This window comes from Mya arenaria, chromosome 2 (genome assembly GCF_026914265.1).
Source record: "Mya arenaria isolate MELC-2E11 chromosome 2, ASM2691426v1".
Lineage (NCBI taxonomy): Eukaryota > Metazoa > Mollusca > Bivalvia > Myida > Myidae > Mya > Mya arenaria.
Window position 1 is genome coordinate 43275803 of NC_069123.1, and position 23817 is coordinate 43299619.

The window sequence follows — 23817 nt, forward strand, 5'->3', positions numbered from 1 at the left end:
CTAGAGTTTTGAAGTGAAAATGTTTTTATGCTATTTATGGTTGAAGAAATAGTGATTCTTTTGAAAGATAAGTAACAGGTATTCCATGCTATGTACCAGAAATCTAAAACCTCTAAGGTATTTATGAGAACAATTGAGGAATAGCGATCAGAACAGTATGGCTTATCACTGTCATATTAAGCTACAATGAACGATGAGTAATGTAAGTTGATTTAATTTGAGAAGTGAAAAAAACTTTGGTCTCTCGTCAAAAGTGGAAGTTTGTAACTGAGATATGACAATGGGACCTTAGTGGTCCTTTTTGAGATCAACAGCTTAATATTAATCATATGTTTCATTTTGACAAACATTCTGAATATAGAACAAGTTTCATCAAGGTAGGGGCCTTAAATGTGGCACAAAGTTTTACTACTTGACCTAGTAACCATGCTTTCACCCAATATGATCCAAAATGAAACTTAGAGCAATACTAACATTCTGACCAAGTTTCAAGATTGAGACTAAAGTGCTTACAAGAATTAATATTCAAGATGGGTCTTAAATGGATTTAAAAAATGACGGAGAGTGTGTTTTATTAATAACAGATCAAATAACATACGATGTAGTCAAGGTCACTGCACATCGTCTCAATGAGGACAACATTTGTACCAAGTAATATGGTAATCCATCAATGCATAAGTAAGTTATAGGGCGGTCATGAGCATGTGCACTCTGACCTTTAAATGCCTCGGGAGACCTTGACCTTTGAAGTATGGACCCGGGTCAAGGTCACTGCACATTGTCTCAATAAGGACAACATTTTTACCAAGTAATATGGTAATCCAGCCATGCATTAGTAAGTTATAGCCCAGACAGGAAATGTTGAAGCCAGACGGACTGACAGACGGACGAAGTGCATTCCTATAATTCCCTTCCCTCTCCGTGGCGGGGGATTAAAAAGTAGGTCAAAAGAGGTGGGGCCAGCCCAAGGGGCATAATTTCAAATGTTTTGCTAGAAAGTCATCATATGATGCTCCACAACAAATATCAAAGGTATGGGCCTTGTGGTTTGAAACAAGAAAAGTTTGAAAATATTTCGTAAATAAGTCTCTAGGAAACTTGTGACCCCCTGGGCAGTGCCAGTTTTGACCCAAGGGGCATAATTTGAACAAACATGGTAGTGGACCACTTAATTAAGCCTTGTTCAAAATAGCAAGGATCTGCATAGCTGTTTCAGACAAAAAGGTTTTTAACATTTCCCAATTTAAGTATACCAAACCTGTGAACCAGGGGGCGTGGCCAGTAATGACCCCAGGGGCATAATTTGAACAAAAATTCACAAGCAATTGTGACTTTACATGTAAACTTGGCTAAAAATAGACTTCGTTTATGTAGACTTGGCTAAAAATAGACTTAGCTTAAAATAGCATTTTTTTACACTATCAAGGCCTATAATCTAGGCATGCATGGGCGGATCTGGCTGGTTTTCGAAAGGAACCAAGCTCTAATGGATATCTAGATACTGTACAAGTTTCATCGAGATACAATCAAAACTGAAGACTGTAGTGTGTTCACAAGCAATTGTTTACAGACGCACTGATTTTTTATACTTTCAAGGCCCATAACAGGTATGATAACAGAGCCAAGGTGCCAATCCTGAAAATGTCTGCGTGGGGTTCAGGGGGCCGTTCAATGCCCCCGATGGGTCCAGGGCAAAGCCCTGGTGGGAGGGCGAAGCCCCCCGAAGCTTTCTGTATTTCAGGGTTTCTAATACCTTTTTTGCCTTAGAATAGTGTTCAAGGGGTACACCTTTCGGTTTGGTAGATATAATTATGTTCAACACGAGACATCCACAATCAGAACAATTATCAGGAATCTTAGCAGTGAAGTTTAACACCTTTGTCTTTAAACAGTTAAATTTACTCTTTTTACCTGAAGTCACAGGCATTAGACCTGACATTTTGGTTTAGTTGTCCACTTCCCATAAAACTCAACTGGCTATGATCAAATGCATGTGTATTAACAGTCTACACTGTGGGATGTTTGATTTATAATAATGAACAACATATCAATTATCATGCTTGCAATTGTTTATTGTAAAAGTGTTATTTATTCAATTTTTATGTATCATAAGAGTATTTTTTTCCATTTTCTGCACATTTGATGAGAATATAATGTTATTAATTATTATATATATTATTCCAAGTAATATCCAAACGGGACTAAAATGCTTTGGCAGCGTAGCCATTGTGGACTTTGACGTATTCTGGTCCCCAAGCCAGATTGTTTCCCCTCATGGTGTTACATGAGTCCAGTAGCACACAAACTAGATTGTCCCACGGCAGTTCAAGTCTCTCAAACAGGCTTTCAAATTCTATGAAAATTGATTCAGAATCAGCCCTTGTGATTTTTAAGGAGGCCAAATGTCTCAACACTATTTCTTTCTCTATAGCAGAAAAATAGCTGCAACAGTTTTCTCATTGTTTGTGTTTGTTGACTTGTCTAAGTTGAAACAAAACTGAGTTTCACGTAACTCCTCCACATGTTTATCATTGAAATGGCTAGCCACTCCGTAAGTCATCTTGTATGATGCGGTACACCTTTGAAGTTTTAATTTGCTGAGAGCTTTTGTATCTTTGGCAAGTGTCTTAACTTCTCTTAAGTAAGACTCACTACTGTGGTGCCAGGGAGCATGTTCAGCCATAAATCCAAGTATCGTGGCCTCTGCATTGAATTGTCAGTCATTGACAGGAACAACTGGATGCACTGGCTGAGGTGTCTGTTCATCCCTGACTTTTGGAACCATCACCATACCTGGAAATACAAATTACAACTATAGAATTTAAATCTCACTGAAACTGGGTCCTCAAGAAGTTTTGTTTAACTGTCTCAAATGACTGCTCCTACGTAATATATATTACTACTACAAAATATTTATTCATTTTTTTGTTTAATTTGAACCAACCCAATTTTCATTTGAACCTCCCATTATGGTCAACAGCCACTTCTTATTAAGAACAATGCTTAACTGATTTAACTGCCGATCTATTCGAACTTCACAGTTTTATGGAAAATATAACGTCATACTGAGCACTCATATTCAAGTATTTATTAACAAATTAAAAACTAATGAGTGAATAATTAAAAAAAATATGTTTAAATCATGGTCCGTAAATTTCTAAATCTGGTCCGTAAATTTCTAAATCTGGTCCGTAATGTCCCTAAATCTGGTCCGTAATGTCCCTAAATCTGGTCCGTAGTGTCTGGTCCGTAATGTCCATGGTCCGTAGTGTCCGTAATTCATCCGAATCGGGATGTCCGAAATAATGATACATGCGCAAAATTCATTCTCTGTTTGATCATATTCTATTAACTTAAAAAGAAACGTTTCGGGAATTTCTCTTAAAAATAAATGCCAAATATACCCTTAAAATCGACGAATCGATGTTTTTAGAAGTTGGTGGTGGTCGTTTTTTTTTCAATTTTCCAATACTCGTTTTTCGTCTTCGTCGTCTGTCATATCCGGATACCGGATACTGTCTTCTAGTCCCATCGGTAATTTCCGTAATCACCGGATGCTATCTTAACCAATCATATAGCTTGATTGCCAAGACGTAAATAGGTTCGTTAATATCCGGCTTTACACTTCCGGAAAACTCACCTTTTGTACCCATATCGTTCGAACTGAGCTCGAATCGCTCCCTGTACCCCTCCCCCCCTAAAAAAAAACTCAACGGATTTACATTAATCTCAAAATCGATCCGTGAGGCCTTAAATCCGGAATTTTATCATCCCTGCCATAATCTAGGCATGTATGGGCAGATCTGGCTGGTTTTTGAAAGGAACCGAGCTCTAATGGATATCTAAATACTGTACAAGTTTCAACGAGATACAATCAAAACTGAAGACTGTATCGTGTTCACAAGCAATTTTTTACGGACGCACGGACGCACATACTACGTACACATTACCATCACATAAGCTCTTCTAGCCTTTGGCCAGTGGAGGTAAAATTGAATGTTGAACCCTGCATTCCTGTGTTCCAGGCAGCATTCAGAGGTATTTGTAAATCCTGTGACAGCTCTAGTATCCAATTGGTTGACCATTGGTCAAAAGCAACTCAAGTTACAGCATGAACAGCATAAAAATGTATCCTCTTGTGTGTATATAAGGTGAGTCAAACAGCGCCCCCAATTATTGAACAATAGTCTCCAGGAGAGGACATTTTGAAAAAGAACACAACAATGTACTTCCACAGGTCTTTATTCACAAACTGATCGTAACATTTTCGTGATTTCCATATTTTGATGGTAAAAGTTTAAATAAAAATTTGCAACTTGCAAAGGAAAATAAATTGCGTAATTATTATGCTGTTTTAAAATAATTATATTGCACTTAAATTTTGAACAAATAAGAACATTAATGTCACTGAAACTTTATAAGAAGGTTCCTGTCCTTTTTTTCATGATGTATGAAACAATATGAGTTATCTTGAACTTAAAACACAACAGTTCCTAAAAAGCTATTCTGAGGGCATGATCATTTTTTTTTTGTTGAATAGCCTCAACATTCAAACATAGAAGATGATAGATTTCTAAACTTTTCAAAAAAAACACAACCTATTATGTCACTGCTATAGCATTTCAAAAAGAATACGGGAGAATATTTGTACTGTAAATCAAGTAACACACGTCCTGTTTATGAGGATGAACAAATATCGAGGTAATATTAAGTTTACCTTCAAATACCAGACCAAGAGGGTTAGATTTTGAGGTTATGTCTATCAGAGGGATGAAAAATATTAAATGAAATGAAACTTTTAGTTGAGGTTGAGATTTTTGTTTTATTTATTTTCTAACATATTAAGAAAAATGAAAACAAAAATCAGACAGATAGTACTCAAGTCACATTCAAGTTTTTGGCCTTTTTTCCAATGTTTCCATAATTTGTCAAAAAATAAATATGTTGCATGAAGGGTTTCCAAAAAACAAACATTTTTCTATGGCCTGTAAAACTGTATTTGAAGGTTTAAATAGCCATGAATGATGTTGGCACAGGCTGAAAGGGAAGGGAAATGTTCAAGTTTAATGGGGAAGAGGTATGTGATGATTTCAACAAACAATCTACAATACAACATTAATACATAACTATAAGTATGTACCTCAGATTGATTCATTTTCAGTTAATAATCAGTTCAATATAAAGAAAACTTAAACAATATTAAATTGGATTTCTGTAGTTAGATGTATGTAGAAACGAAACTGATTAAACGGCAGTATTTCATTAAAAAAATATAGCATGATGGATTTACCGTATACATCTTTAATCTGATTTCTTATGAAGTATGGTTAGCTGATTAAAATATTGACAATGTTTTATACATGTAACAAAACCAATGCTGAGGTATGTAATTGGTTTAAAACATTTTTTTTCTTCACTTTTTTTTTATAAACATATTTACAACAGGCATCCAACGATGAAACAGATAAAGCAATAATAGACATGGCGACATTCTTTTTCAGTTTTGGTCAATTTATATACTTAGTCTGTCAAAAAGCTTAGTGAATTAAACAGGAACAAATGTTAAAAATTAGGCATTTTACAGAAGAACAAAATCACATTTTTTTTCAAAAAGAATTTTCATACACCACTTAAAGGTATTCTTACAGATATCATAGATTTTTTTAATTGTACAGCAGAGTGAACTACTGTCAGAAGCCTGAGTCTTTGTTGCATATCGGTGGGTAGCTCGTTTGTGATCCTAACAAAGTTTTGATATAAGCCTACAAGAAAATTTACATGACATACAATCATACTGGCATATTGAGAACTGTACTAAATGTATTTTTTAGGTCAATCCTTTCTGAAAGATGCTATACCAGAAAGTACATTCAAAGAATATAATTAAATTAACACCCTAGTGTTCAAATCTGAATTATGGTCGTAATTGCAAACAATTTGGCCCCAATTTCTCAAAAAATCTTAAGCAGAACTCACTTAAGACTTATTAAAGTATCTTATTTCATTATGCAAAATTACTAAGTTAAATATGATTTTGTAAGACAAAAAGTAGTTTATCTTATTTTTTTCAGATTTTTTTTCTTTAAAGGCCCCAAAAGCCTTAACAAAGAGAATATTCCACAATTCATACCAATCAAAAATAATGTGCTGTGATTGATCCTGTTATAAAGGGCTTAAGATTGTGGGAGAAAATGGGGCCCGGTAAACCCATTTCAATTACATTTTGTGCCAATATATCTATTTCAAGTAAAGTAATATGTTCACTGTTAATAATGACCATCTTTGTAGTATATGAATAATAAACATGATCAAAAAGACATTACAAACTATGTTTAAGTATGATCTCTTATGTAAACTTCCATTCACAACCTTTCATCAACAATAACTAATAAATATATAAATTTCTGATCAACAATTAACAAAAATAACAATATATCTAGATGGACAGTCAATCATTTTATCATGCTGGACTTTTTAAAACAATCTATTATGCATGTCATGTTCCTGTACAAAATTTGAACAACTGTTAATCTAGATATATATATAAAAAATATTGCACAAAAGGATAAGTAAACGCCTGAATCTGGTCCCATATATATCTGAACAATACTGCAATAAATCTGCATATAAAACAGAACTGTTAATGGAACATTTGTAAATGTTACCCAATTTTACTGATGGAATGCATATAATTGGAATGATTAACGAAAAATCATATGATTGGATTTTATTGATTTTTGGATTTCAAACTGTAACATTGTAAAAATATTGCAGATACAAATGTAGTGAAGTAAGATGTCAAGAAATAACAAAATAAGAATATTTCTTTGAGATTCTTAATACATGTATGACACTATTTAAGTACATGGACCCAAAAACAAAACAAAACAAAATATTTCCTTTGAATAAATAATTAATATTATGATGATTGAGTACAACTTTGAATATCTGAAAACGACCAGGAAAAATACTTAATAGAGAACGTAGAGAAATAAACCTAAGTTATATAAATGTATTCCAGCGCAAAAACTAAAGATTGCACTACTAAGAAAAGAATTAGTCACTAATAACAATGTCCAAGCTTAAAATAATTTAAATTTCAAAAGTGTTTCAAAACCTTTGGCAAAATAAAGCATTTTCTATTTCATATTTTAAATAATTATTACAACAGACCTATAAGTTTTATCATAACAAGATGAGACCTTTCACACTTTTCAGACCTATCATGTTTTATGTCTGACCGTAATTAATGTAAGTAAGTCCCTTTAAACCAAATCTTAATGTTTCAAATGTGTCATTTAAGTTACATCAAGGATCTTTTTTAATGAAAGTACTTGTTTTACTTTGTTTAGTTTTCAAAGGAAGAGAGTTGATCCGGCGGTTTTAGTACACATTGTATTTGGAGTCATACGTGTTGCGGGGGGCGGCGTAGTTTCGCAGGAACCACATTAGATCATAGTACTGCCTTAGCTGGTCTTCATCGTAACTATCCTGGTACTGAAATAAAGAAACATACAAAGGTGAGGCTTATGAAAGGTTTAAGTTCATAAATCCGCCTAAATTCCATTTCCCACTACTCATGAAATGAGAATGCCTTAAACACATCAGTACTTACTATTAGGGGGGAAAAAATCCCACAAATCTGTGGAAGATTCTCACCCTGATTACTACATCCTACTGCTTTTCCTGTACACAAACCAAGATCTCAAACTGTGACAAAGGAAATGTTCTTGCTATATTATATATAAGGCTTTATATGTTCTCTGTCATGATGAACTGGCATGTCTTTTCAAACACTATGAAAATAACAGACCCAACAGAACATAAGGATTGTCGATCATCGGGATGATCCAACAAAGCCTGGGCAGAACAGATTTAACAATGTGAACCACCTATCAGACATCAACCTACCTCATTTTTACAGGATTCATCAATATATGGCTCATCAAGCTGAGTGAAGTCAAAGTTCACAACCTGAGCAGACTTAGAATACAGCTGGTTATCAACTTGCACACACTTGGACCTGACAATCTTCTGCTCGTTATCATTCCTGTCCATGAAGTGGATGGTAGCATTCACATTGTACAACCCATTCTCAAGAAGTCGGTAATAGTCTCCACTTTCAGCTGAAAACACCCAAAATTTGTAATTGACGTAAAACGTTCTGCATGTTTTGCTCCCACCTTTCTACTGTTTCTGCTTAAAATTAGTCAATTCCACAAACATGAACAGCGGGGGTCAACATTTACTACATTTGCCAGGGATTCTAAAGGGACACCAACAGTTGAAATCTAGTGTCGGACTGTCCCTTTCTTAAGTTGGGTTCTATGTGTAAGAAGGGGTTTTTTAAGCGGTCATTTCTTGTTCCACAAAGAATTTCACATGATGTATGGTGTGAATTAGCTCTGAAATTCTTTGGTTTGATATTTTTTAAGTTTGTATACAGAAATAAAGAAGTTCACAAAGTCCTAATCATATGTATGAAATGCTATGATCTCTGTTTTTGATCGGTTAACATCTAGTGTATGCAGATTGCTATAATCCAAAATACAAATGATTAATTACAAAGGAATAGAATACAATAAATTTTGTCTATGAAAAATTTAAAACCAAACATTGTCTTGCAAGACCAACAATGTGCAATATATTACTACCTATGCCATATAAACTGCAAATAAAATCATTTTTTTATTTGAACTCAAATCTAATTTCTTTTCCTATGTCACTTTCTGTTAAATAAGTATGGTGTCCTGTTGGAACTCTTGATTTTGAGACTCTGGTGTCTCTCCATGAAAATTGGCTGATCAGGATCAGGGACAATATGCACAGCATTCTTAACATGTAGATCTATTATTCTTAGTGGTAAAAAAAATATGCCATAAAAAAATGGCTAAAAGTACATGGACTATTGTATATTTCAGCTACTCACTTGAGAGAATGTCGTGGTCAATGGGTTTTGGTTCTCCGACTTTCTGGACTCGGATTGCGGCAATGGCCGAGCCAGGACGGATACCCTCCGGCAGCTGAATCTCGCCCTTGATGCCAATGTGGGCCTGAAATAAGATTATACTAATATAGTTTCATTTTCTAATACATGTAGTAAACAAAACATAAACAAAGCTAAGTATTTAAACTGATCTTTCTATCTTTCACTTCCAGAATGAAAAAAACAGCAAGATCTTCTAAAGATAAACAATCATCAAAGAACAAATAAATGTCTCATAAACAACTTAAACTCTATATGATTTAATGCATACAATTATATATTGTATATAATATTTAAAACATGATTACCCTTTGTTGTCAGATCTCCCCATACAAGACTTTAGTGGGTGATTTAAAACAATGTGAATTCATTAACTTTAACCATGTCTTACAGAGAGTTTATACATGAAATCATTGCTTAAAATGTTTTGGACAAAACAAATATTTTCAATATGTCTGAAGGCATAGCATGTAAGGACATCATTCATACCTGATACATGAAGCTGAAAAGGGAGTTGATATTTTGCTCCCAGATCTTGGGCAGTTCTGACGCTGGTGGAAATTTGTCACATCCCAACTCCAGTGTGATCTCAAAACAGTTTGTGCTCAGGTAGTTGTAGTCCTGCATACCTATAGGATATTGGAAGGATTGATCACATATTTCCGTGAGATTATGCTGTACCAACACAGGAGGGGACGAGGGCGAATTAGCTGATAATTGTAATATTTTACACCATGAGTTCAATAACCTCACGCTGATTCATACATTTTGCAAAATTGAAATAAACAATGAAGTTAATACTCTATGTGGGTAATACAATATGAACGTCTAGTTTTCTCTACACAAAAAATAGGCGAATGTAAATATATTCATTAATTTTTTTATCTTGAAGGTATTATAAATAAAGTAGGTACTGCAGGCCCTAGCTTGTATAATATTACGCTGGAATGAAGTAATATTCTGTGGGGAAAGCTTTACAACGTTGAGAAAACCTGCTAACAAAGTTTCTGTTCTGCAGGCAATACCTCAATTTACTAACTTAATATGTACTCTAAATTATGATCTAATATCTTTTTCTGGTACACAAAAACATAGTCTAAAGGATGAGGTCGTCTGGTGTGGTATAATGTTATGCTCACGTTCCACACTTAAGGGTTCTTGGTTCAATTGACCAGTGGCCAGACAATCATTTGATCAATAAAATGATTGTATTTTACGATCAAATAATAGCTCATAGTTAAATGCGTTAGCAGAAAAACCTTGCAAAATGTCCTAGACAAGTTCCAATTTTTCTTTTGGTCATTGATCAATTCCTATGCCATTCCAAATTGGACACTCAAGTTTCAATTTACAAACTGTTTTGAACTATGGTTACATGAGCTACTAGCTATGTAAGGTTAACTTGTTTAAGCTACACCCATGGCCTCAGCTCCTGGTACAGAGTAATATGACAAAATAAGCTCAAAGCTAACGTGAAGTTAAAAGTAATTTGCTACACCCATGGCCTCATCTCCCAGTACAGAGTACCATGGCTACATAAGCTACAAGTTAAATGGTATTAGCTACACCCATGGTCTCACCTCCCAGCACAGAGAACCATGGCTACATAAGCTACAAGTTACCGGGGGTAAATGGTATAAGTTACACCCATGGCCTTACCTCCTGGAACAGAGTACCATGCAGCTCCATTAGTTGTTCCCTCAGTCTTGCTGAAGTCATTTGTGTCACAGGGCTTGTGAGGCTTGGCCATGTCGGCATGCTGTAGGGAGTAGGCCTCCGCCATCTCACTTTAAACAAAGATAAGTAATTAAACTCACTATTTTCTGACAAGATCAGGAATATAACTTTTTATAAAATTATATGCATGTTTTATATGAATGTATATTGAAGATCAACTGCTAACAAAACCAAAACACATTTGAAAATCCAGGCATCATTGCTTGCAGTATGTTACATTGGAGTGGACCAATGATATGATGCAATATGTAGAAACAAATGTGAAGAACATGATTTGAAGTGATTCAACCCCACAAATGCAGAGTAACCTGAAGTTCTAGGGTTTAAGCTTAAGAGTTATGGGTGGATGCTGCAACACCTTATATTTTTTGTAGCACCTTTTTTCTTAAACCAGCATGACCTTGTAAACCCTTCTGCCCTCATTAAATGCCTAAGACTGGCAAATAGTTATATTCTTTCCATTATAACTTGAAATACGATAATAAATACATGTACATACAGGGCTTTTTTCTGCCCATTTTGGGAAAAAGACCCTAGACATTTTTGGAAATTTTGTGTCGTGAAAATGCCAAAATTGGGAAATTTTACAGTTAAAAGAAAAAGCTGTCTAGTCTCCTGTGAATTAGGAAATGATTAAATATTAGTTTATTTTCCCTTCAAAAGACCCACAATGGCTGAAATATCAATCCTTGGGGTGTAAATATCTATTGCAATAAATCATGACAGATAATTTTCATATTTCAGATCTCTGAAAGTGATGAAAATCAATGATTTCTGAGTTCCATTACCAAAAAAAACTTCACATAACATAATTTATAAGGATGTTGAAAATGAACCAGTACAGGTTAATAGAATTTCTAAAAAAAACAAAAAAAAAACATTTTTTTTTTTTTTGGATTGGGATTTTTTTCTGAATATTGGGAAAAATATCTTATATTTTGCTTTGGGAATGGGTCCGAAAGTCGGACCTGTGGGTACTATAGCAAAAGGCCTGACATATATATATTACAAACTTTACACACTTGGCAGTGAAAGCTAAGACTATGAAATCGTTTATATTTGTAGGCTGAAATTATGGGCTTTTCAAAATTGGACAGTTTCGTGGGTACTTAAATATGTGGATTGTCATTGTTAAAAAAATCAAAAACTGAAAATGTCATTCAAAATCGTATGCAAATTCACCATGCGCACATCTCGTTCTATCTATCATCTACGCCATGCAGTTAATGACACTACCCAAGAAATCTATGAAAAATAATGTCCAACAATATTTATGACATAATTTAACACAATTTCTTCATTTTCTGTCAATTTCTAACATTCAAATTCTTCACAGCCCGATTCAATGAGCATTCTGTCCATTTTCTGCAATATCCTGTGCTTATTAGAACTTAGCTAAAAACCCTTTATACCGTATAATAAAATAATAAATATCAAGGGGTGCTTACAAGACTGTATCAACTACATAGGACATACAACAGTCTTGCAAGCAACTCTCGACATGAAAAATAACCACACCTTTTCTTCTAAAACCTGATTAAATAATCAGAACTCACAAAAACGTGCTATTATCTGGGCATTTTGCGGGACTGTGAGAGCTGCCGTCCCTTGTCTTGTCAAATGGGTAGTTGGCGACAAGGTCCCCATTGTGCATGTTGGCCGAGGCCACGAACGGTATGGAGTGAAGCCAACTCATGATCATCTTAGTTTCTGGCTCCAGCTAAATCAATAAATCTCATGTTTATGAGCAGTTTGCTAATATTTTGCATAAAATCTCCACATTTTCAAATACAGTACAAACTACAATAATTATCTTAACACTTAAATCAATTATGACAATAGTTAAGATTATGAGTTAGTCCTAAAAAACCGTTGTTAATTATATGTAATTTGTATCGTTCCTAATTTGGCAAATCAGAAGTTATTACATGGCTTAATACAATTCTTTATAGTCTCTAACATATATATGAAATCAACTTTGAATATGCCAAGCAGTAAATAGACTATCAGTAATTAGAATATGTTTTTTTTTAGTTAAAAAAGCCTTAGCAGTAGCTAGTGACAATGAAATAACAAAGAATAACTTAAACAAATATATTGCTAAAGCATTTGCAGTAGATAATGAAAATAACACATTTTACTGCTACATTAATTCCTAGAGTCTTAGCAGTAGGTAGTGAGAATGAAAAATTATCTGAAATAAATGCATTTTCAAAGCATTCGCAATAGTTCGACAAACGGACAACAACAAAGTATACATTGTTGTTGCCTTAGTATTTGTACGCTAAAACTACAAAATTCCTACAACATTAATTTGGTTCTAGCGTACATACCTCACTGGAGAGGTTTTTGAGGACCTGCCTCACTCTGTCGAGGTGGTTGTTCCTATGACCTGGCTTGGCCTCAAGGTTGTAGTAAAGGTTATCCAGGTCAGGAAAGTTTCGATTAAGGTCCTTGCCATTGGCATTCGCACGCCCAACAGTCCACTTGTCAGAGCCCAGGACACCATTTTGATAGTTGTCTACGCTTTCCTGAAATTGATTGTTGATGAGTTAATTTAGTTTTATACACCATTTCTATAGCTCAACCCTCAACATGAAGGCAAGGATGTGTATGTTTCCAATTTTCAACAAAGAGGTTAAGGGTTTGACATTGTGGCCCACCAGGGATACTATCTTATGACTTCGCAAAGCAGACACCTGTACATCTTTCTAACCAAGAAACAGACTCAAGCATGATTTTTATAGACCAGCATATAGCTGTCTTAACACTTTCGCTTCACTGATCATTTTCATACACAAATCTGGCTACATTTTTTTTTTAATATTCACTCTTACGCAAAGTGGTCAAAAAAGGCTTAGGGAGAGCAATATTTGAGAACTTTCTACATTTCGTACCCTGTGCATAGGAGTGTATTCAGGTATAAACAATTGAAAACTGTCACACTTTCTCAGTTTTCAGAGAAATATTACTAACACAGTTTAGTTTACTTGTTGTTACTATTGTGTTATATCATTTCACACATATGGTCAAATCTAATATGAATCATGTTTCAGTCAAGAAAAAAATCATTATTTCTGACAGTTGACTGTTGTAGTCTTTTAGGCTGTCTCGTTATTGGCAGAAACTGAATCTAATTAAATATAACAACACAGACCACAGTATAATAGGCTTAGCAGGGGACGTCGCTATTTCCTAGAACTTCTGAGACAATATCTCGTGGGTGGTTCTTTGGCAATACCGGATTATGTTAAGCCATGAACAATTTTTAATAATTTTCACGGAAAAACAACAATGCATGCACCGTTACAATACAATTTCTATACTTAAATATCCTGCTGTATGGAATTACGGAACAATGTTGTCTTTATACTTGGATTACCTTGCACGCAATTCACAAACCATGTGCCATTTTGTTTGGCTGTTGTTATATAAAAGGGCCTTAACTACGAACAAGCGTGACAGAGTCTTAAAAGCTTACACTAATTAAATTGTAATTGACATAAAAGATAAATAGAGAAAAAGTAAAGTAAATCATGATATTAAATTGAAGTTTGTTGAATTTTTAAAAATGTAAGAGTAGTAAAGATCATGAGACTCTGAAAATAATTTTGTTTTTATATTTTCAAACAACTGTTTTTCCCTACTTTTGTTTGTAGTTCCTTTTAACCATGTTACATGTTGCTTACATTTCACTGAAAGGCCAGCACTATTATTTCGCAAAACAAGAGTTCTTTATAAAACCTTTTTACTTATTACATCAGATTTGAAATGATAAAGGGTTGTGTTTAGTCCTTACTGATTTTTTACATTTTTTTTATCAATTTGCAAGATTTGTGCTTTCATTTTACAAAATTTCTGTTACAATAAGCCTTCAAGTTTTGAAAAACATTTCTTCACCGAGTGTTCATGCATCGTATTATGTACTTTTTCTGTTTTCTATCATCTGCATGTTGAAATAGGTATCGGAAACCTTTGTTTATTTGAGGTATGTGTATTTCATTATCACTATGTATCTCTTTGATAATGGATGGAAGGTTAATTGCTGTTAAATATAGCCTCTTTATGGGAGCATGGCTAGGCCTTGACATTGGTCAAAAGTTATTTGTAGGAGGTGGTCAAAGCTATCCATTTGATTATACAACCATGGGATATGATTATTCTATGATAAATTATAATCTCATTTCTGTACAATGGAATGGTTGAATGAGAGAGGCCTGCGCCACCTTAATTGAATGAACACGCTTTATCAGATAAAAATAACTATCAATTTGTCACGATTTTGAAGAACAAAAAAATGTATTTTTGGAGACATTCATTGAGATGATCACTATTTATGTATACATTGAACATATCAAATTACATGAAATTTAAAAGAGACTTTTAAACAAATACACGATTTTAACTATACTTTTCTTTTCATCTGTACATAACAGATTGTAAATCAAACACAGGAACAAAAAAAATGCATTCAATTGTCTTTGGGACATAAGTTCAAGTGTGAAACCTGAATTACAAATGTAAACATATCAATTCCAAAAAAAAATTGTATTTACATAATGATTATTATTAAAATCTATTATAATAACTACTTTTGACTTGATATTGTTTGGATCACGCTCTTTGTCTTATTGTTGAACGAATTTGCTTTATTAAAAAGAAAAAGCGAAACACTTAGATAATCAGTATCCATCTTTAATGCGTATCTTTTCTGCATAAATATGAATTATTGAAGTCTTCTCCCTCCAGGGAGGTGACTTCTTTTTTTCAGAACAGGGAGAAATCATTTCGCTCTTAAATTTATGGGATAGGATGCGGCCTTTTCATGGAAAGATGAATTCATTTCCATACATATACATCTTATTACCAATAAAACAGAACAGCAATATATATTGTTAAATTTGTGCAATAAAGCTTAAGTTCAATAAACATCTTTTTAGGGTTTCAGCTAAAGAGTTATGGAAGGGTATTGCCCCCTGATTATTTTCGTAGCCTCCTTCTGCTGTCATGGAGACCATCACAGGAATCTTTCTGCCTTCATACATTGAAATACTTCAGACTGTGAAATATATCTTCTGACTTTTGTGTTGATTAAAACATGTATTATGATTATAAATATATACAAACAAAACATATTTGACAGCCGAAACCTTATATTACACAATTCCTAACATTTTCTGCTAGACTCATAAGGTTCAAATTATTCACTGCACTTTACAATGTGCCCTTTTCTCCCTCATCACCAATGTCCCTATTCTTCAGCACTCTGTCCATTTCAAAACCTGGCTCATACCCAAACTGTGAATTATATCTACAAAACAAAGGAAAAAACAATCCTCTACTCTCGTCTTCCTGATTCCCATGGTGATGAACTGAGAACAATATCATGGACGACACATTAACACCTGCCAAGTTTTAATGCGATGCTGCTGATTTTGTTATGGAATTGTCTGGGTTTCTAGGAGAAAAACTCTGTCAAGCACTGGTTGTCAATTACTGGCTGAACGAAAATTACAACCTTTTACAGCCTGGGGTATACGAGAAATCGTTTTCTAGTCTGATTTACTTTAAACAAGAGCTGTCACAGAGTGAGCATGCACCACTATTCCGCTGTTTTGATGTAACATACATGGATCACTGTAGTGTTAAATTAATTGCAAAACTTAACTAGAATTTCTTATTAAAACAATATGTATTGTATGATATATTGACTTAAATGTGGTTACATGAGAAACCTCAACCAGAATTTCTTAGTCAAGTAATAAAAGCCCATAATTTGCAATTCTTTTTCAAAATAGTGTTATCTTATTTCACTCATTAAGTAGATTGGATAGTTGTGAGTTTGATACAATACATGATGTTTTTGCTAAGATAATGTCTTGAAGGTGCTTACATGCAAAACACATTAACCAAGGTGTGACGCCAACTGCGATGCTAGTGTGAGTAGAATACTCTTCTTATTCTTCGAATAGTTGAGCTAATAAAAAAAGTCTTAACATCCTCCATTCCAGACTACAACAACCAAAAATACTTGTATAGAGACTCGGGGCTTTCAATTTTTATTTTTAACAAACTAAAACATGATACTGATTTAAGAGAATTATTGAAATAGGAAACCTTAGTTATGTAGATGCCCTCTTTCTAAGCTGGAGATGAGAAGGGGTGACAGAGGTAAGGCTGCCATGCTTACATTTTTTGTGAATCTGTACACAGGACAAAAAAATAAACATGAAGCTGTTTATTAAAGTAACACTCTTATTCAAACTCACTACATACACATGTATACCAAACAACAATTTTGACTGATAAACCCATAACTACATACTAAATAATGCATTTATTGAAAATATTAATTACTGATAACAAGATTGTAACCATGTATTCAATAGCAGAAAGCGCAAAAATATTAAATGATATGCTTAAAAGATTTACTGTAGTCTTCTAAAGTCTCATAATGTAGACATACCGTATTTTATGCATTTTTCTTTCAAATTCAACTTGGTATCCTTCATAAGAACCATTGCTTTCGAAATTTAATCATCTTTTCGGAATATTATAACAATATTAATAATTGTGGTAAATTTTATTTTGGGAATAAGAGTGCATCTTTAAAAGCCATAGCCTGAAGCCCTAACATGAAAAACTATCTGCAAATTTGTAAACGTTTACTTCCAAAGAATTGCACAACTCTGTCCACACATGTAAATGTTGGGGCTTTAGACAGAATATAACTGGCATATTAATTTCTATTTTCGTTATTATATATATATATATATATATGTGTAAGAGAAGTATAATTAATGGTCTCTTCAGCCCCACTCACACCTACATTGTGATTGCGTTGATAAAATAGAGGTCTCTGAAATACTTCACCAAGGGAGCCTCAAACTTTCACAGCCAATTGCGAAACCAAATCAGTCGCATCAAAACATTGCTGATTCAGATTAGGTGGTCTGGAACATTTTGACAAAAGATATTTATCTTGTTGACAAGACTTCTCCAAAAAAATGCTGTTAAACTTTTTCTCATGTTTTTTTTCAAGAGTTATTTACATTTCCTCTTTTTCATTATCTGAAATGAATTTACTATTCAGACACCAGATTTTTTATTTATGGCCATTTGTAGAGTCTGTGATATTTCACTTTTGTATTGTTCTAATTTGAAAGTGATTAACTTTCTATATCTTCATGTATTTAAAACCATTATCTCTGGAAAAATTAATCTCAGTTTACTGCATTTCTTTATAAAAAAATCTTAGAAATTTTCTATTTTTGACATTGTAATACCCAGAAAACATAAAATAGCATTGAATTATGGAAGCATTAGGACTGTTTGTTATATGCACCATCCATACTGTGAATTTTATAGATGTTTGAGAAAATAAACTCAAATAAAAGAACCAATCAGAAAGCTGTGTGGCGGACATCTCACGCGTCACAGAGTTTCCATCAAGGTTAATGCAACAGCATTGTGACTATCAGAAACAGACGAATTTCAAACTTGAAGCAGGATGAATATTTTAAGAAGTTCTTCTTCAAAACCGCAAAGATTTTTTTTGGATGAACTAGTTGATTCATATGTTATGTATGAATATGTTGATATGGCGTCTTGGACAAGACAACCTATAGTAATGTTTAAACAAGATGGTTATAGTTATCTTGTACCCACAATCTATATAAATTTTCCCTTTGCACAAACTTTTAAATGCTATGTTAAGTGCAAAAAAGTAGTAAAAATCATGATTTTTATATTGTAACTGATCTTTTAGAGTTTTTGACAAAAAAAAGTAGAAAATGTATTTTAAACCTATGCCTCCACTTTTTGTTAATTGTTTCTTAACCAAACACCGGATTATCAAATTTATAATATTACTATCAAAATTTGAAATAGAATGATAGAAATTTATGAGATTTTCAGTGTTTCAGTAGATATTCACAATCCATCATTTTGGCTAGATTTAGAATGAAGCAGTAGCAGTATTTAAGATTTCCTCCATACAATGCTATACATTTTTATGCCATGTTTTATAATTACCAGTATAGTACCCGGTACAAATAAAAACCATGTGTGACATGTTTTAGTGAATTTTTCTCAGGACATGTAAAAATATACATTTGTGACAATTTGAATAATTGAAGTTTGTTCATTTTAGTGCAATGGCTTGATTGTATGATTTACTGGGTTGCCTTACATAAATTATACTTATTATCTATTTGTCACAACTTTCTAGCCATCAGTTTTCCCATACCCAATACCACAGGTAGACATGAACATAACTGACTGAGGAGGACTTACTGATGCAATCTGCCATCCGTCAGGGTTCATAGAGGGGAGGATGTGTATCCGGGTGTTGTCAATGAGATCTTTGATGTGTTTCATATCAAAGTTGCCCTCTATTTCTGTCGTCTCTCCCAGGTAGACATCGCACATGTATGTCATAAGTCGCAACAACAGCTCCTTGCCAGTCACCTCATTACCATGCATGTTGCCAATGTATTTGAACTCCGGAATGCCTGAAAGATCAATGATTTTTTCCATAAAGTTTTTAGAGGAAACAAATGCAGCAGGTTCTATGAGAAAAGTTGAAAATCAATGGAAAAGGTACACTTCTGCTTAAAACCTTAACAAATAACCTGTTTCCAAAACAACCTGATGTTAACCTGATCATTTACATCTTTTTTTAGTTTTTAGATTTATACACAATTATGAATATGAACTATCTGGTGTTCTATTATGTCTGTTTGTAGCTATACTGACACATTATTTTACCAGCTGTGCTTTTATGAAAACAAAATTTGCATTACCAAGATTACATATTAAGCATTGATTAAAGTTGTCTTTTATGAAGCAACCAATGTTTACAGTTTATCAAATTACCAGTGAGGCCAAACTCAAGATCATATGCGTTGAGTTTGAAAGAACAAAGGTCTCAGACTTGACTGGAGTCTTATGAGAGACGATGAGTCTAAGAAGTTTGAACTACAGTATATATAAGCAGATCAAAATTAATGGTCATGGTTTTCATTATTATCAAGCAGTAACCAGCGTTTTCTGGGAGCTCTGCAATATTAAGCAAGCCAATACAAGGTCACTATGTATGAATAAAATAACATTTTACATTTATTTATCTTATTTTAGCTAAAGAATTAATCTTATTTATGTTTCTCTTTCAAAGACAAAGTTTACAACAAATCCCCCAACCATTAGTATGTTCTGTTGGATGTTTTCCAAACACCAGGACCTTTAGTTTTCTTCCGTTAACAGTCGTTGAAGGAATATCCTCAAATGTTCCAGTTGGTAGTTCATACAAGTGTGTTATCTTGTTGCATTTTTCGTGAACATTATTCATGACCGCTTCCATAGCTTCATAATCATGATGTTGTGTAGGGTTAAAACCTGTTGTTGCTAAAATGACTGGCAATAAAAACGTTAAGATAAAGACAGTATCCATTGTGTCCAAACGGTTTGTCAGGAAATGTTTACAACGAACCAAGCAGGCAACTGCTAACACCAGGGTAGCTCCTCAATATGTTTCTAACTTCAGATTCTTAAGAAATTTCCAATAATCATCTAGTTCTTCAACATATCGTATGTGTATGGCGTCATCAATATGTGTGTATTGACATCGGATGTAGGGATGATTTGTTAATGCTTTAAAAAATGTAAACATAATTAAAACAAATTTGAAATGTCCGTATCATCGTAGACGTCACTGTTTGATAAATCTACCATAGAAACTATGTATCACTTGAGCTTATATCCATGTGTGCTTATATTGATATGTTAACAAGCGATATGCTCATATAGTTAGAATAGTTGCTGGTCCCTGTATTATTTAAATCGGTGATCAATACGCCCACGCCAGTCAGCCATTGGCTACACCAGCTGCATGTTTTCGTTGATTGGCTTCGTTCATTTTGCCACCTAATGAATATGCTACGCGCCTTTTCGTTGGAGTACATGTATGTACGGGTGTAAGCTGTACTACGTGTATGATGTTTGGCATCCTCGGCACCCCAGCGTGTCATGAATTATGGTTATTTCGTAGCCTTTCCATTTCATAACCGCTCAATGTTGTTTATTTCGTAACCATTGTGTTAGTCATTTCGTAACCGTCAAGAAATCAATTGGTCATATCGTAACCGTACTGTAGGCTTATAAGCGTTTGCCGAGTTTTACTTTAACACAGTTCTGACCACTCGGCCAAACATCACATACATTATATATAATAACGTTTGTAGTTTAAGAGTGACCCAAGTTTTGTTCACATTCCCCTTGTCTGCAAGACTAACATTCTTTTAAGATACTGGTTTAATTCTCAAGTTGCGGTTTTAAAATATTTAAATTAGAAAATCTATTTTCCAACAATGAATTTTGTTTTAAGTTTTGGGCTGAAACTCAAGCCTATTAGTAATACTGCGATGGAGGCAACGGGTATACTATTGTTCTCAAACCACCAAGTCATCTGTGGAGATCACTCCTACACGCTTATAATTCTGAAACATATACGCCAATACATTATATTTCCTTAATACAACCAGGGTCCTGTATTTGTTAAGTTCACGGGCTGTCGTAATAAACAACGAAAAACTACTGTTACAAAACCAGGAGCCGTGATTTCGAACAGTCTCAGGTCTTTTTGAACCTGGGTCTGAGTTTGTGAGTCGACCACACGGCTGTCTCACAACTGTCATGCAGAAAGACAACTCGACCGATATAACCGGTACCGTCGCTTTCGGTTACCTCCTCGGCCGCGGGTGTGAAACAGACAATTATAAGTGCTTGATACTGTGAGCATTAGAGAGGAATACAGATTCTATCCAGAATCCATATTATTGTCAGATGACATCGAGGAACCCACCGTCGGTTCAGCATCGATGAGGACCAACCCTTTCCCTCCTCTCCTGACGATATTTTGCTGCCTTCCTTTTTGCGACCGGGACCCCACCACATCATTGTTGCCCAGGAACATGGGGTTGGAAATTTAAAGTGTCAAGTGCCACTGGATTTGGTTATTTCATTTGTGATGTACTTATTTACTGGTATGGCTAAACACCGTAAAGCACAAACGAACACCTCGGCCAGTTGTCTATGTTGAAGCTTGCCGGAGATGGCCGAGTTGTTACGATTGAACTCGGCTCTGTCCGGCAAGCTTAGAAATAGTCCTTGATTGATTTTTTTTTCATTTTTTTTATTTCTTTTGACAGGCATAATTTTATATCCTTACCCAGGTTTTCACAAAGGGAAAAGTATTAATATGACTTGCGTCGTTGTGTGGGGAGGCTGGTGGGAGGACAGCATCAGTCACCTTATGTATCAAATTATTTTAGCTAGGTTTGACATATATTGACCAAACTTGGTATATAGGAAGATTTTATGAAGACCTTTCATGGGATTGTGTTTGAGGCCCCTAGGATCAAGGTCAAAGTTACTATTTCAATAAAAATGGTTACTATTGAAGTACTTAGGCAATGGTCGACATATTGCGACCAAACTTAGCGGTATATATGAAGATTTTTCCAGAGACCTTTCATGAGATATCTGGTCACACTATGTCAACCATCAGTACGAACCATTATTCCATTTTTAGCAACAGCGACCTTGAACTTGACCATAACTCTTGGGGCCCAACACATTATCTCATGAAGTATTTACATGTAAAGGGTGATTTATAATTATCTTGAATATAAGTCAACATAACTGCAAGACCTCAAAGATGCACATGCGCCCTCTGACGTCATTCCCTTATGTGCTACATTTTCATCTTTCAGCTAATTAACATTGTATGGCATTTTTAGGAAAATACACAACAATATGAAACTTCGCAAAAATGACCAAGGCATGCTCCTGTATTGATCAAACGCGTGTTTTAGCAGGTGTTCGGGATTTGTGCCCGGAAATGTACCGTCAACCAGTAGTGTTTAAACAGAATTGAAATAAGATACTTCAAAGCTTCTCATAAACCTTTTTCTATTATTACAACTTCTTGAGACAACTTGAAAATAAGCTTCCTAAATCTGAACTTTAAGTATGTCATAATCATTTATTTCCTTATATTATAACAGTTCATAGTGTATTTAAGTATCTATTCAATAATATTTCTCAAACAGATCTTATTACTATTGTTGGGACCTTTACCAAAGTGAGGATCTGTTATTTGAGTTAATACTTATTATCAATAATTTTTTGTTCATTTAAAGAGAAATTCCCAATATTTCAGTCAACATGACGCATTTTTTCCCAATCACCACGAACCCGGTCGAATTCCCAAAAGGCTGATTATGAGCTGATGAGACTGAGGCTCAGCCTCAGGATTCAGACTCTGGGAGTGAGAGTGAGACATCCGGCTCCGAGTATCTGTAAAAACTAAGTAAAAAGTAAATAAAATACTCACGCCAGCGTTCAACTACTAATGTGTTATCTTCGTTTTAACGGTTTCTCTATTGCCGTAGACTGCAGTTGAATTTATTAACTGTCATACATTATACAAAAAAAAAAAACAGCGAAAATAGCCGTTTCAACAAGACCCGGAAGTTATCTAAAACTTGTAATAACCGTGCAAATCCCGTTTTGGTTACGAATTGACTAACATAATGGTTACGAAATATCCAAGATTCAGCGGTTACGAAATGGAAAGGTTACGAAATGACCAGATCCCCGTATCATAACCTATCTGATAATATAGGTTATTTATCATACAGGTTATGATTCGCTGGGTGCCGAGGATCGATATTTGGAAGAATATGAGAAGCTTCAATGACCGTCCCCACGGCAATTTTGTCTCTCTATACATCGGTTAATAAAACGGGACGCCGTGCTATAGTTTCACCTTCGGTTTACGGGCGAGCGGGCGCCGCCCAGAAGCATTTGTCCAAACATCACCAACTTCGGTTAGAATGTGTATGGTCATAATATCTCAGATCAGTTCTTAAAGCAGTTATCTCGACCGAGTTCATCGACAATTATCACCTTTAATTATAGAAATTACTTAAAATCGATCCTATAAATAACTAAAGAAACCTTTGGCCGAATCATCTAAAAAATATTTGATATCAGAAAGTATTAAGTGAGCAACTAGCTGTCGGCATATTTTA

The 23817-nt window shown here is 34.4% G+C and overlaps 1 protein-coding gene across 1 annotated transcript; it reads right to left on the minus strand.

Annotated features, from left to right (window-relative positions):
• Positions 1–4224: 4224 nt before the first annotated feature.
• LOC128220297 (carboxypeptidase E-like) lies at positions 4225–20333 on the minus strand. The gene is made up of 9 exons (XM_052928646.1): positions 19925–20333; positions 19019–19236; positions 13057–13254; positions 12280–12443; positions 10646–10773; positions 9476–9615; positions 8930–9053; positions 7912–8126; positions 4225–7497 (listed from the first exon to the last, which is right to left on the minus strand). Exons 1-9 carry the CDS (start codon positions 20172–20174, stop codon positions 7384–7386), a joined length of 1551 nt encoding a protein of 516 aa, XP_052784606.1. The 5' UTR covers positions 20175–20333; the 3' UTR covers positions 4225–7383.
• Between the last annotated feature and the right edge of the window lie 3484 nt (positions 20334–23817).